The following is a 16220-nucleotide window of genomic DNA, read 5'->3' on the forward strand; positions in this document are numbered from 1 at the left end:
ATTGAAAGGGCCAGGAGGGACCTTGGAATTCATCTAGTCTGAACACATTATACATAGGAAAAGCTAAGCTGAGCCATTCTGCAAGTCACACTAATGTGACATAGAAAATACTAGAACCTAAGGTTCTGAATTACTGTTTCAGGTGTTCATCTGCTACAACAAACATTTATCAAACACCTAGTAGGTATAAGAGATCATTTAAACCCACCCCAAAGGATACAAAGTTGAGGAAAGCACTCTTTGCCTTTGCAGAAATCACAATCTATTATCAAAGCATATGGTAGAAATTTCAATATCTAAAACACAAGATCTAAAGTGTTAAGTGCCATGAGAATGATGTAAGAGTTTAAGAAGGGAGAGATACAACAAAGTTTGGGCAAGCCAGTATGTTTCTTGAAGGAATAGCACTTAATTTGTGATGTGAAGATAAAATCTCAGTAAAGAAAAATGGGGAAGAAGATGGTAAGCCTGGCAGAAGGAATATTATTAGCAAGTGCAGGAAAATATACTCTGATCAAAAAGAGCAAGTAGCCTAATGTGACTGGATTTCAACTTACCTTTACATTTTTCTATCATGTTATTTCATGCCCATAAATTATGGCAATAGTCTAAATGAACTTGAATATCAGACCAAATTGCCTTGTCTTATGTAGTAACCCACTCAAGTTTCTAAGCAGAAAATAACCTGACCCCCATTCTCTGAGATTTGAGAAAAAATTGTGTATCCTTCACTAAAGTTTGGAATGCATTTTGGAAGGAAAAAGGAAAACAGAACGAATATGTCCTGACCACGTGTATTACTCATTTGCTCTGAAAGCCATACCCTTCCCCTTTTTCTGCTCAGCTCTGAATGTTAGTCTCACAATTAGGTTTAGCTAAGTGAAGGCAGAGGAGCCGGCATCCAAAGGGTGGAAGGGAAGGTGAAGCCAGACTATTTCTTCTCACTCTCTGTACTTGAGGTAGCATCTCTTCTCTGGTTTCGGTTCCTGTTGTGCAGTCTTTGCCATGCTTCCAGCCTGGCAGCCTCGGCATTTCCTAAGCAGTTCCTTCTCCATGATTCCAGGTCCTACTGAGGACCCAACTCAAAGAATCCCGTAGTGCCATTGCCTCCCTTTGTGCTCCATTTCTGATATCATAGAGACTTTCTGTTGTTGCTAACCTCTGGGTGCTTCACATTTCCTTATTAACTTTTCCCACTCTTCCAATATAGGATATTAAAAAGCATATTACTGAAATGTTAAAAAGCATAACTGCCTTTAGATATAATTAAACAAAGGGCCTCAAACAAAGTCACCACGGACCTGCCTCTTTCTCCCTATTCCTGGACTCTTCTGTGCTCTTTTTGCATTGTCTTTGCTGTCAGGCTAGTTCTTTCTGTATAATTGGAAAGATGACTGTTGCTTGGCCCAAGTCTACATCCTTACGGCTCATAATCCAAAAGAAAAGGAGATTATCTATTTTCCAGAAACCCTGTATTAAATCTCAAATTGAATTTGATTGATTTGCTAGAGGGTAGGGTGATGAAGTTCTCTGGTCCTGGTCATTGGAGAAGGGTAAATGTTATTTCAGCCTCATTCAAGTTTTATGGAGCGAGGCATAGCATTTACTCAAAAGAAGGGATACTGGGCAAACAACTGTCATCTAATACAGAGAGATGCTGAAAATTATCTATTTGCTCCTCCATATCCACTCTTCATCCTTTTCTAACCTGACTTTGTGCAAAGGAAGCTCACCTCCTTGGCCACTCTCTTCCTTTGTCCTCTGACTTTATGTCAAGTGCAGCCAATGGAGCACATTGCCATGGGATTGGAAAGCAAGAGGAAAGAGCCTTAGTGGGGTTTATTCCACCCCCACCTGGCCAGGCAGTGATGTGGCAGTGGTGGTGGCAGCATCCCTCGCTGAAGCAGCTCTTGCTGGGTAGTATCTCCCATGTGCAGGTTCCCCAGTGCTCTGATAAGAGCTCCTACCTCCCCCATCCCTATAGGACTGATGGTAGGAATGGCCTTCATCACCTCTAGTCCCTGGGTGCGTCACTGCTTCTAGTGGGTTCCTTAGCTTTGTCCATACCCTGAATGAACTCTTGATTAAACCCTCTTCAGTTATCCTTTTTTTGGCATGCCAACTGATCCAGCCAGGACCTGGTACTTATGGGTTAAATGATTATTGCCACTTTCTAGCTGACAAAGCCAAGCTTAAACATTTTCAGAAACTTACTAAAGACCACACAATGAGGAGGAGGTGGGTCTGGGACTGAAATTTTTGTTTATTTGCCTTCAAAATCTGGATCTTAAAAGAACAATTTCTCCCCCTTTGACAGACATAAACCCAAAAGCATCTGTGCCATTGTCATGTGCCTTGTCTGTCTACCTTCTACATACATCAGAGTATGATGGGCCAGGCAGACAGGGATTTTGGCTTCCTTAGCAAAATTGGCTCTTAAGTTAAAAGGAAAAACAAAATAAGATAGAGAATCCCCTCTCTTACATTCACAACTTCATGGCTGATTCCAGTTTGCTTTTTGATAATATACACATTCCATTTCTTATAGTCTGTGAGTAAATGGGCCTTTCATAAGCCCATCCAAAGGGTAGCTTACAATTTTCATTCTGTCCCCTCTCCTTGCACTTTTCTTAAAGTGAATTACTAGTTAATGCCTGAGAGAGTAAAATCCCTGATCCAATTTTTTCACAAAATATATAGTTTTATGTGGAAGAAAATAGGAGTCTGGAAGATACTCAGTCTCAATGAACTTTACTCCTCTGAGGAAGATTAGCAACAGGGATAGGAGTCAGTAGAGGCACCCTGGTTAGTCACCAGCTCTGATTGTAAACAGTGGGATCATTGCTTTTAATTCTTTACCATAGAACTTTCTCTGGCACCAGATTCATGTAAGTATAATTCAGAAATGTAAGTGGATAACAGCTTATTGTCCAAGGTTCCCAAGGACCAAAAAATAAGGTGCAAAAAATACTTAAAAGTAGCCAAGTAACTCTGACCTGGAGTGCTGAAGTTCATTCCCTTTCTACATCATTTGCATAATATCTCCATATCCAAATGGTATCCCAGAATACACGAAGGAATTAGGAAGTCTAAGAAGTTAAATGGAAAATAATAGCACGGGTAAAGTGCAATTAATGCCGTAAGCAGGAAAGGCAAATACACTGATTTAGCTGAGATTTAACACAACTTTGGAACTCAACTTGGCAAAGCAAGAGGGGACATTGGAAAAGCTGTACCTTGCTAAGAGAGAAAGTAGCTTTCTATTCTGAAGCAGCTATATAAGTGCAGTCATAGAAGGCCCAATCCACAAGAGAAATGAGTCTGGTTTATGGGAAGAATCCAATGCAAGAACGCATTTACATGTAGCTAAATCACTGATCTTGAGAGGTCAAGGAAGATAGAAACCTTATTTAATGACAAGGTAACAAAAACAGAAATAACACTTTTTACATTATTTTTAAAATCTTACTTGTGATGCATACTAATGTCCCAGAGTTGTGTGGGCTTTTCTCCAGAAGTACAGATTCACAAAGGGTTATTTATTTATTTATTTATTATACTTTAAGTTCTGGGATACATGTGCAGAATGTGCAGGTTTGTTACATAGGTATACACATGCCATGGTGGTTTGCTGCACCCGTCAACACATCATCTATGTTAGGTATTTCTCCTAATGCCATCACTCTCCCAGCCCCTCACCCCATAATAGGCCCCATTGTGTGATGTTCCCCTCCTTGTGTCCATGTGATCTCATTGTTCAGTTCCCACTTGTGAGTGAGAACATGCGATATTTGGTTTTCTGTTCCTGTGTTAGTTTTCTTAGAATGATGGTTTCCAGCTTCATCCATGATTATTTTGAGAAAAGTTTAGAGTAAAACAAAGGATAGACCAAGGGCCTCTGTGGTCAGAGTTTGTGCTCTGAAAGGGGGTCCCTTTCTCCATGGTGCTAGGCAGTCACGGTGATACACAGACAAAACAGAAATGATCTCCCTGTTTTCTTTAACAAAGTTCCAATTACTCCCAGCATCTTCACAATGGGTGAGAATGAACCTCTGTTGAGTGCAACATGCTCCGTGGTTTGTGTTTCTTTACTTTTTTGTTTTGCTGCAAGGTTGCAGGCTCCTTTGTAGTCTACAAACACCTTGAGAGCAGGGATGGACTTTATTCATCATTGTTCTTATTCCTTAGCTCAAGGCCTGGACACATAGCAGGCATTTAATAAAGTGAGTTCTATTAAACTCATCTTTAAATGTTGATGTTGTTTTCTTTTCAGCAGAAAACTTATTTAGGTCACACACATACACACATACCACATGTATTCACACTCCAGAAAAGTAAATCCAACACATACACACACACAAAGAACAACTGATGTAAAAAATAATAATGGTAAATTGAAGGCAATAAAACATTTATTTTTACACTAAAATTAAAAAGTAAGATATGAAGAAAGCTGAGCATAAAAGATTGACATATACAGAAGCTACAAGAAAACAGACCTACAAAGCATTATTTCATGTCTTCATGTATCGATTTTTTTTCTCTAACATGGGGAATGAGGTAGGTTTTCCATTGCCTCCCACTTTCTGTTGGCTGCTGATGGCTACATTTCCTTTTCTGAGAATCTCACATATTGACCATAGATATTGTTGTCACTAAATAAACCACAGGCACCATTAATCAAACAGGAATTAGTGAAAGGGAAAGAGGTATAGTGGGTTGAATAATTTTTCCCTAAATTTATACACATCTGTGTCTTAGTTCTTTTGAGCTGCTATAACAAAAATACCATAGACTAGGTAATTTATAAACAAAAGAAAATTTATTGCTCATAGTTCTGGAGGCTGGGAAGTGCAAGATCAAGATGACTTCCTATTCAGTGTTTGGTGGAGGTTTACTCACTGCTTCATAGATGGTGCCTTCTCGCTGCATCCTCACATGGCAGAAAAGTTGACCAAGGTCCCTGAAGCCTCTTTTATAGGGTATTAATCCAATTCATGAGGAATCTGTGTTCATGGCTTAATCACCCCCCCCCTAAAAAAAGCCACATCTCTTAACTCTCTCATATTGGGGATTAAGTTTCAACACATGGGCTGGGCATGGTGGCTCATGCCTGTAATCCCAGCACTTTGGGAGGCTGAGGCGGATGAATCACCTGAGGTCAGGAGTTCAAGACCAGCCTGGCCAACATGGTGAAACCCTGTCTCTACTAAAAGTACTGGGCGTGGTGGCACGCACCTGTAATCCCAGCTACTAGGCAGGCTGAGGCAGGAGAACCACCTGAACCCAGGAGGCAGAGGTTGCAGTGAGCTGAGATGGTGCCACTGTACTACAGCCCAGGTAACAGCAAGACTCTGTCTCAAAAAAAAAAAAAAAAGTTTGAACATACGAATTTTGGGGGTATGCAAACATTCAGAGCATTCCAACCTGGAACATCAGAATGTGACCTTATTTGAAAAGAGAATCTTTGTAGATATATTTGGGATATAAAAAGGATTCTGGGATAAAACCATCCTGGATTTACAGTGCATACAAAAATCTAGTGTAATGACTGGTGTCTGTATGAGAAGAGGGAAAAATACAGAGACACAGGGTATAAGGCCATTTGTAACCTCTGGCAGAGATTGGAGTTATCCTGCCACAGACCAAGAAATGCAAAGGCCCAGAAGAAGATGAAAGAGGCAAGGAAGGATTGCAGCCTTCCAAGGAAGGGTGTCCCTGCTAACACCTTGATTTTGGACTTCTGACCTTCACAACAGTGAGAGAATACATTCTTGTTGTTTAAGCCACCCAGTTTGTGGTACTTTGTTACAATGGCCTCAGGAAACTAATACAGGAGGTTTTTTGTTTAGCATATTACAGGATATTGACTTGAGTAGGAACTCAGATTTCACAGAGAGATAGTTGGATGAGGTCTATGTATTAACACCACATTGAATATAAACTCTATAAGTGGGAAGCATTGTTTCCAGGAAGAGCAAATACCACATTCCAACCATATTGATGGTTGTTGAGTCAGGGCCCTCTTATTCTATGAGATTCCTGTCGAAACTGCCTTATCAGCAACTGTCTGGCTGAGAGCAAGAATAATCTTTTGCCTCTTTTATACACAGATTTTATGTAGTTAATTAAATAAATGTTAATTTAAATTAATAAAAATCATACTAAAGCAATTTCTAAAAATATATTTATCAGCCACTTTTTTTTTTTAGGTCTTCAATAGAATAATGAAATCCATGAAAAATCCTCGGGTTTTCAGAGTTTCATCTTGATATCTTAGCATTCTGTCAAACTATAGGCTGAGGGAGAAACATTCTGCAGCTTCCCTTAGAAGACCCACTTTGGATCCACCTTTCCGCAGAGGCATTTTTCAGGATTTCTGTGTCTAGATTTCTCCCTGGGAAAACCAGGGATAAAACCATCAGTCACATTACTTGCAGCCCAGGGAATGTTCAGCTGACACATGTGACTAGACCAGTGGTAGAAGGCATGCAGGACTTAGGATTTCACGTTTCTTTATGTTTGACCTTTACATTTCTAACAAGAAAGGCATTGTTTATTAATGTCTTCATTTTACACAGGAAAAAAAATGAAGATCGGGATAGTTAAGGCAGTAATTTTCCTATATTTTTCACTCTTTTGAGGAACAGGCTGGCCCTAGGAGATGGGATGCAGTGAGAAGGAAGAAAAGGCAGCCTAGCTTTTATCTCATCAAAGTCAAAAGTCTTATGGACACACTTTTGCAATACCTCTCCTGGAAGTGACTTAAGTGTTATGTATTTCCACATGCCCTTATTTTAGTAATTTTTCCATGGGAAAACAAACCCATGACTCAGTAAAATTTGACAAAGTAAATCGCCTAAAATTTCACAACAAAACTCCCCCTAAATGGCGGTGGGAAGCCATAGTTAGAAACAAATTTTGGCCTACTATTTTTCAACTAATTTTTAAAATAGTGGTAAAATACACATAACATAAAATTCACCATCTTAACCATTTTTAAGTGTGCAGTTCAATAGTGTTAAGTGAATTACATTGTTGTGTAATCAGTGTCCAGAACTTTTCCATCTGTCACAACTGAAACTCTATCCCCATTAAACAACTCCTCATTTTCCCCTCTCCTGAGCTCCTGGCAACCATAATTCTACTTTCCATTTCTATGCATTTTATTACTTTAGACACTTCATGTAAGTGGACTCATAGTATTTGTCTTTTTGTGGCTTGCTTATTTTACTTAGCATGTCTGCAAGATGCCTCCACGTTGTAGTATTGTGTCAGAGTTTCATTCCCATTTAAGGCTAATAATATTCATATATATATATATATATATATAAATTTTGTTTCCATTCATCTGTAGATGAACACTTGAGTAGTTTCTAATCTTGACTATTGTAAGTAATGCTGCTATGAACATAAGTGTACACTCTACCTACTACTTTTAATCACAATTTTAACCCTTCCATTTTGAGAAAAGTTGTAAAATAACAGAATATGTTTTATTTAGAAAATTAATCATTTTTATTCTCAGATATGAGAACAACACAAAGTATTTTTCTTTGAAGTTCATAAAATGCCATTGCATAATTTATTTTTACATAAAAATACTTTCTGGGTTGAGCATGGTGACTCACACCTATAATCCCAACACTTTGGGAGGCTGAGGTGGGAAGATCACTTGAGGCCAAGAGTTCAAGACCAACCTGTGCAAGAGAGTGAGACCTTATCTCTACAAACACTTTAAAAAATTAACCAAGCATGGTGGTGGATGCCTGTAGACCCAGCTACTCAGGAGGCAGAGGTGGGAGGATAGTTTGAGGCCAGGAGTTCAAGGCTGAAATGAGCTATAATCATGCCACTGCACTCCAGCCTGGGCAACAGAGTGAGAACCTGTCTCAGGAAGAAGAAAAAGAGAAAGAAGGAAGGAAGGAAAAAAAGAAAGGAAAAAGAGAAAGAGAAAAGAAAGAAAGGAAGGAAGGAAGGAAGGAAGGGAAAGAAAGAAAGAAAGAAAGAAAGAAAGAGAAAAGAAAAGAAAGAAAGAGAAGAAGAAAGAAAGAAAGAAAGAGAAAGAAGAAAGAAAGAGATGAAATTTCAGAGTACATTGCTGCTTTGAATTGAGTTGTGCATTGGGAAGCATCAGTCTCCCAGGGAGGGACAGAGAGCTGATAAGGTAGTATGCATTCTCCCAAATCTGTCCCACCCAGGGAATAATGTGCTAGATTTTTCTGACATGCTTCTGGAGGGTGAGAATGCTAAAAGTCCCTCACAGAATCATTTCCCATTACTAAATTCACCTGGTTTATTACATCTCATGAATGAAATTTTTCAATTAAGTCTTCCCCTTGTTTTTGTTGTGTTGTAACTACTTTAGGATGACTGTTCTACTTAGAGATGGTATCTTAGTCCATTTAGGCTGTTACAGAAATTTTTGTTACAAAAATGCCATAAACTGGGTAGGTTATAAACAACATAAATTTATTTCTTACACTACTAGAGGCTTGGAAAGCTGAGATTAAGTCACTATCAGAATCCGTATCTGGTGAGACCATTTCCTGGTTCACAGACAATGGCTGTCTTCTCGCTGTGTCTTCTCCTGCAATTGATTTCTCTTGCAGTGGATCTCTTGCATGTCTTTGATAAGAGCACTAATCTCATTCACCAATTCATGAATCACTAATCACTTATGAAAGGCTCCATCTCCTAATGCCATCATATTGGGAATTAGAATTTCAACGTAGGAATTTTGGGGGAATATTAATCTATTGTTCATGGTTTGATGACCTAATTCTCATGGTGGTTTTAACCCATGCTCCCTTTTAATAAACATAAAATGTTGTAAAATTATATACTTTTTCTCATAGACAACTCCCCCCCTTCCTCATACTTTATCGTCTTTAAAATCGCTGATATACTTAGAAGATGGTTTATTTTCTAGGCATTTCTGCAGACTGATTAGGTAGAGCTTTTATTTTTCTTTCGCCAAATATTATATTTCTTTTCTTTTCTTTTTTTTTTTTTTTTGAGATGGAGTTTCGCTTTTGTTGCCCAGGCTGGAGTGCAATGGCCCGATTTCAGCTCACTGCAATCCACCTCCCGGGTTCAAGCAATTCTCCTGCCTCAGCCTCCTGAGTAGCTGGGATTACAGGCATGCGCCACCATGACCGGCTAATTTTGTATTTTGAGTAGAGACGGGGTTTCTCCATGTTGGTCAGGCTGGTCTTGAACTCCTGACCTCAGGTGATCCGCCTGCCTCGGCCTCCCAAAGTGCTGGGATTACAGGCGTGAGCCACCGCGCCTGGCCTTATATTTACTTTCAAGTATATGCATTCTACTTCGATCCTCCTAATTCTGATCCTCTCTCCATTACCTCCTCCCCAAAAACCTTCTAAGGATCATATCATTTTAATTAGGAAGTTATTTGGCTACATTCAAAATATGATTTTTTCTTTATAAATATTGGACTAATAACTCCAATTTGTGCACACGACATCTGAAGAATGTTACAAATATGTGTGAACTCTGTAAGGCTCCCAGTCCAACTTTTTTTTTGAGATGGAGTTTTGCTCTTGTCACCCAGGCTGGAGTGGAATGGTGTGATCTTGGCTCACTGCAACCTTCGCCTCCCAGGTTCAAGTGATTCTCCTACCTCAGTCTCCTGAGTAGCTGGGATTACAGGCACTTGCCACCATGCCCAGCTAATTTTTGTATTTTTAGTAGAGACGGTGTTTCACCATGTTGGCCAGGCTTGTCTCAATCTCTTAACCTCATGATCTGCCCGCCTTGGCCTCCCAAAGTGCTGGGATTACAGGCGTGAGCCACTGCGCCCAGCCCCGGTCCAACTTTTATTTCATTTTCCTAATCCAGCCTTGTGTTGGAAGCTTCTTCAAACTAAACCAAGAAAACCTTAGGTCTTCATGTTCATATGGGGACTTTAATGTTGATATGGTGTTTGTACACTTTAAAATATTTCCACATATGTTAACCTTGTGGTGATTCTCTGAGGCATGACAGATACTATTTTCCTTGTTTCATAGAAGACAAAACTTGAATTACAGAGAGGTGAAGTGACCACCCTGAGGGCTTCCCCAGCTAGCAAGTTCAGGATAGGCTGAGCTGGATTCCAGGTTCTCTGGCTTCCAGTCTGGTACTCTTTCTGCTATTCCATGCTGTGTTTTCTGATTGAAAAATCATAAGTCTTTGGTATTTCTCAGCTTGGTCAAATCTGTTTAAAGATCACTTAGCCCACTTTTGTCTGAGTCCATATGAACCAAGTGATCCTTTAATCTGTCTTACTGAGTAAATGCACCCTTCCTGAAGTGAGTGAGTGCCCTATGGAGTTAGGTGCTGAGCTGAGCTGCAGTCCTGGGTTATTTATTGCCAATTTGGCATCACCAACTCTCCCTTCTAAGGGTTCCTCTGTCTTTCAGAAAAGTTGGGAGCTATATTTGCAGAACACCCTTCCCATATGGTTACAGGTTGGTTTACCAAGAAGTCCCTTCCCTTGCTGAAGATTTGGAAGGCTGAAACAAATGACAGGCTAAAGGGGGTTAAAGGCAGAAATGTGGAAAGCCATGAGATTCTAAGAGGCTCCACCAGAAAGCCACTCCCTTCATCACTGCAGACTGTGATGGTTGAAGAGAAATATCTAGAAGTTCAAGGACAATGGACAATGAACAGGAAACTGTTCAGCTGGGAGCTGAGCTGAGGTTGTCCACCGTGGCTTCATTGACCTCAGCTTCCCCTAGTCTTCCAATGGTTGTATAGGCTTCTTGACATCTGCATTAAACCTTTTTAATTTGGATTATCTAGAGCAACCAGTTTTTCCTGACTAAACTCTGACTGATAGACTCATTCCCATGCTAAGTGCTAACATTTTGATTATGACTTTTATTCTTATTGCTAAAGTATAATTTCAAACGATATAATTAGGACACTGAAGCAAATATAATATGAATATATGGCAAGGATTTTGTTCAACTCATTAATTAGGTGGGGAAACAATTAGATATTAAGACCAGTTCAAACAATATTTGAGGAGCTAGGTATTTATAGGCCATTTAATTTTAAAATGTTAAGATATTTGGGTTATATATAAAACTTGTTAATATCTTACAGAGCAATGCATAATAACATTTGGGGTTATATTTTCCACCAAATCATATGCCTTTCCATGGGACAAAAATCAACATGTTAAAGTAAAACTTCTGGGACCTTCAATAGATATTTTTAAAATTAGCATCATCATCATCATCATTTGCTATACACTTGATAGGTTATAGACACTACAGTAACATGTTCTCAAACATGTAATTGTCCTTTCAACAATTCTGTGAGGTGGATTTTGTCATCTCCATTTTAGAGATTTGGAAACTGAGCCCAGTGAACCCACCTGACCTCCTCAAGGTCATGGACTGAGTTAGAGCTAGGATTTAAATCCAGATTTGTCTCACACTGAGGCCTGTGATTTCCTCCTAGTTCACTATCACCTAATTAATTCAGATACTCCTGACTCTCTCTGTGTTAATTAATAAAATCAGCTTGGAGAATAACAAAGTTGAAAACTAAGCAAAGGAACATAGCTGAATACAAAATGTTATTACAAAAGATTAATGGCTTTGAAAAGTAAAAGCAGTATGAACTATGCCATGTAAACCTTAGGGGGATAAGGGCCTTAGATTATTCAAAAGATAAATATATTTGGAAATTTTTTTTAATTTTTAATTTTTTAAATTATACTTTAAGTTCTATGGTACATGTGCACAACATGCGGGTTTGTCACATAGGTATACATGTGCCATGTTGGTTTGCTGCACCCATTAACTTGTCATTTACCTTAGGTATTTCTCCTAATGCTCTCCCTCCCCCCTCCCCCCCACCCCACAACAGGCCCTATGGTGTGATGTTCCCTGCCCTGTGTCCAAGTGTTCTCATTTGGAAAAATTTTAACAACTGAGATTAAAAATCCAAAGTTGCCATTTCCACCAGATTATTATTTCACGGTCTGTGATGTGCCAAGTATAAAGAATAGGAGTAACATAAATGCAGGCCCCAACCAAGCAGAGTCTCTCAAACTTGAATAGAGCATGGAACCTACTTAGTAGAGGGAGTGAGGGAGAGAGCGTTCCCAGACTCTGAGCCCACGCCCTCTCATCCAAAAGTTTAGAGAGCACAGCTTGCGAGATTCATGGTCAAAATAGGCCTGATCATTTTTGGTGCTAGAATAAGATAAATTGTGTCTTTCAATTAACATTTTTCTATTTGCAACATTCTTACTTCATCCTCAGCCAGTGTAAAAATCAAAGTTTTATTGTAGATTAAAGAAAATAAATGAAAACATGGACAAAAAACATAAGTGAATTAGTATGAGTTGTGGTTAAGGGCATAGACTCTGGAGTCAGAATGTCTGTGTTCAAATCCTGACTCTACTGTGTCCTGTGAAACTTTGGGTTGGTCACTCAACCTGTCTGTGCCTCAGTGTTGTAAACGTCCAGTGGGTTTACCTTGGCCACTGCCTAGACAGAGCCAATTAATCAAGACGGGAATTGCAATAGAGAAAGAGTGAATTCACACAGAGCCAGCTGTACAGGAGACTGGAGATTCATTATTTCTCAAATCCATCTCCCAGAGCTTTCAGAGTTTTTAAGGATAATTTGGTGCATAGAGGAAGGCCAGTGAGTCCAGAGTGCTGATTGGTTAGGTCAGAGATAAAATCATAGGGAATTGAAGTTGTCCTCTTTCACTGAGTCCGTTCCTGGGTGGGGGCCACAAGATCAGATGAGCCAGTTTATCGATCTGAGTGTTTCAATAAACTGGGTGCCAGCTGATCCATCAAGTGCAGGGTCTGCAAAATAACTCAAGCACTGATCTTAGGAGCAGCTTAGGGAGGATTAGAATCTTGTAGCCTACAGCTGCATGACTCCTAAACCATAATTTCTAATTTTGTAGCTAATTTGTTAGTCTTACAAAGGCAGTCTAGTCCCCAGGCAAGAAGGAGGTTTGTTTTGAGAAAGGGGTGTTAATATCTTTGTTTTACACTATAAAGTAAGTTCCTCCCAAAGTTAGTTCACCCTACACCCAGGAATGAACAAGGACAGCTTGGAGGTTAAAAGCAGATGGAGTTGGTTAGGTCAGATCTCTTTCTCAGTTATAAGTTTGCAATAGCTCTTTCATTGTCTTCATCTATAAAAACAGGGCTAATAAGAATTATACCTCCGTTCATCAACACCAACATCTTTGCCAGGACCAAGATAGACCCCAGCGCCTTGGTGCAGAAGCTGGAGCTGGATGTGAGGAGCGTCACTTCCATCAGGAGAGGTGCAGAGGCCAAGACCGTTTTGCCCAAGAAAGAGAAAATGAAGCTGAGGCGTGAGCAATGCTTGCAGAAAATCGAAGCCATAAAACTGGCTGAGCAGAAGCATAGGGAGGAGCGGAGGCGGAGGGCCACGGTGGTGGTGGGGCACCTGCACCCGCTCAGGGATGCCCTGCCCGAGCTGCTGGGGCTCGAGACTGGCAGCCGGCGCCAAGCCTGCAGCAGGGAGAGCAACAAGCCCCGGCCCTCAGAGCTCAGCCGGATGAGCGCAGCCCAGAGACAGCAGCTTCTGGAGGAAGGAAGGACCCGGTTTCAGGAGCTGCTGTCCAGTCCGGCCTACAGAGCCAGCCCCCTGGTGGCCATCGGGCAGACGCTGGCCCGGCAGATGCAGCTGGAAGATGGCGGCCAGCTCTGACCAGGGCAGCGGGCATGCCACAACTCCTCGGGACACATGTGTGGGCCAAGTAGAGAGCGCCGGCCCCTCAAGGACCATGGCCTGAGCCTGGTGGACGCCCTTCCTTCTGGTCGGTTGTGGGGCTCAATAAATGGCTCTGTGAACTTCCCCTGCACCCCAAGGGCCGTTCCCATGAGCTGCTCCCTGATTCACAGGGCTGGGCCCCCCGGGACAGCTGCCCCCGCTCTCCTCAGGACAACCAGCCACATCCCTCCACTGGGGGCCCCAGCCCCCACACAGTCAGGGTGGACCGTGCACAGGGTTTGTGGGGACTGCAGTTGTGGAGGCCCCAAGTCCATCCCTGAGCAGGCACTGGTGCCCCCAAGATAGCCTCCTGGCTGTGTTGGGAAGGAATTGTGCCTGGGTGTGGCCCCAGCTGTGCCACCAGCTGCCCTGATTTGCTTCAGCCTCGGTTCCTGCTGCGGCCCTGGTGGGATCCAGGAGCACTGAGGCCTGCAGGGGCTGCCGTGGCGGCTGGCTCGGGGCCCTCCCCACCTAGGGGTCTGTTTCCCTTTCAGTCTCCCCTGCCACCCTCAGTGACCAGGGACACAGATGGCCCTGGCAAGGCTCTCCGCCTGCTGCTCACCTGTTGTCTGCACCCCCTGGGCTGCACCCCCCTACCCCACCCATTGCCCTCGCCCTACCCAGCTGCTCCAAACCCAGGCAGCCCACTGCATTGCTCTGGGGGTGGAGAGCAGAGGGTCCTTCTGCAGGGAGGAGATGTGGAGTGGGCCCAGCCCTGAAGCTCTTGCTGACCCGGAAGTGAGAGAGGTCCTTCTTTGTTGCTGGAAGCCCTGGGATTTGGGGGTTGGTTTTTGGACTGTGAATCAGTGACTGATCAGTCCTTGTTTTCAAGTTGTGGAAAGCAAGGGGGTGGTGCATCCCCAGGCCCCTGAGGCCCAGCTTGGCTCCCCCTGCCTGAGCTTCCCCCATCCCAGTGCTCTGCGGGGCCTCGCTGGCCCATGTCCTTCAGCAGGGCTGGGCAGGCTGGGTATGGTGGTGCACCCCACTGGGGGTGTCTGGGAAGTGCAGAGCAGGACCACTCTCAGCTCCCAGGTGGGGGCCCAGCACCCTGAGCCTTCCCATGCTGCCTGGGGTGGGGGTGGTCCCAGTGACTCCGGGGCCTCCTAGCTCCAGGGCATGTGGGTGGCCCCTGTGCACAGCCCCTCTTGTTGTGAACCCCCATGGTCTGACCTCCCCTGGCCCTGCTGCCTGCTCAGGGTTCATAGCTCCAGCAGCCCAGCCAAGGCTGCCTGGAGAGTGGTTGGCCGAGGCGAGTTGGAGCCTGCATCCCTTCTGTCCAGTGTCCTGGCCCTTCCCTGACATGAGCAGACACAGCATCCACAGAGACAGCTTGGACACCCTCCAAGGCCCCGGCCGATGGGACAGACGGGCGTACCGGAGCCACAGGCAGCAGATCCCACACTCTCTCGGCCAGGGCTGGCTTGGCTGCCCAGCCCCAGCTCCTTGGAGAACGGGCTTCTCACTTCAGAGGAGCTGGTCACAAACCAGTGCTTGCGACAAAACCATTTTTGTGGTAGAGCAAGTGTTGGGAACAATGTCTGTGAGATGCACGCAGGGCAGTGTGGTGGGGAGGTGGGCGGGGGCGGCTTCCGCTTTCTCCAGCCTCCTAATCCTGCGGTCTGGGTTTCCTGTGAAAAACCTGGCCGGGCGCAGTGGTGCACACCTGTAATCCCAGCACTTTGGGAGGCCAAGGCAGGCATATCACTTGAGGCCAGGAGTTCAAGACCAGCCAACATAGTGAGACCCCATCTTTACAAAAAAATACAAAAATTAGCCAGGCATGGTGGTGTGTGCCTGTAGCCCTAGCTACTGGTGAGGCTGAGGTGGGAGGATTGCTTGAGCCTAGGAGGTCATGGCTATAGTGAGCCAAGATTGCGCCACAGCACTCCAGCCTGGGTGACAGAGTGATCCTTGTCTCTAAAAAATAAAAATTTAGAAACGCCAAAAAAAAAAAAAAAAGAATTATACCTCATAGATTTCTATGAGAATGAAATGAGCTAAGAGTCATAAAATGTTTGAAAAACTAGCTGGCTTAAATAAGTACTCTTATTTTTTAAATATCTGTTAATGAAGTATTAGTTAGCATTTTTTTTTTTTTTTTTTTTTTTTTTGGTAATAAGCTTGGGTGTTGACCCTAAGGAATCTTTGCACTTAAGGTAGAGTTTGCATATAAAAATCCAGCCTGTACATTTTGAGAAAAGGGATATCACACACTTGATTAGCTCTGTGTGGTCTTTGTATCAGAAATATAAACACCAGCTGTTGTAAGAGATAAAGCCTGACATCTCAGTGGCTTAACAAAAAGAGATGTTTATTTTTCATAATGTAAAATTCAATCTGCAACAAGGATTAGGGTGAGAGTGTGATCTATGGTTGTATTAGTCTGCTCAGGCTGCCATAACAAAATACCATAGACTGTTTGGCTTAAAAAACAAA

The 16220-nt window shown here is 42.7% G+C and overlaps 1 protein-coding gene across 1 annotated transcript; it reads left to right on the plus strand.

Moving 5' to 3' along the window:
* Nucleotides 1-1868: 1868 nt before the first annotated feature.
* Nucleotides 1869-13899, plus strand: LOC100994526 (ribosome biogenesis protein SLX9 homolog). Its single transcript, XM_055102793.2, has 2 exons — nucleotides 1869-1992; nucleotides 13189-13899. The coding sequence occupies exons 1-2, from the start codon at nucleotides 1869-1871 to the stop codon at nucleotides 13719-13721; spliced, it is 657 nt and encodes a 218-aa protein (XP_054958768.1). The 3' UTR covers nucleotides 13722-13899.
* The last annotated feature ends 2321 nt before the right edge of the window (nucleotides 13900-16220 follow it).

This window comes from Pan paniscus, chromosome 17 (assembly GCF_029289425.2).
Source record: "Pan paniscus chromosome 17, NHGRI_mPanPan1-v2.0_pri, whole genome shotgun sequence".
Taxonomy (NCBI): Eukaryota; Metazoa; Chordata; class Mammalia; order Primates; family Hominidae; genus Pan; species Pan paniscus.

Excerpts from the sequence above, each read along its gene's own strand:
- LOC100994526 (XM_055102793.2), top strand. The coding sequence starts at position 1,869 with ATGTGGCAGTGGTGGTGGCAGCATCCCTCGCTGAAGCAGCTCTTGCTG. Across the intron at positions 1,993-13,188 it reads CCATCCCTATAGGACTGATG|GGCTAATAAGAATTATACCT; the intron begins GTAGGAATGGCC and ends CTATAAAAACAG.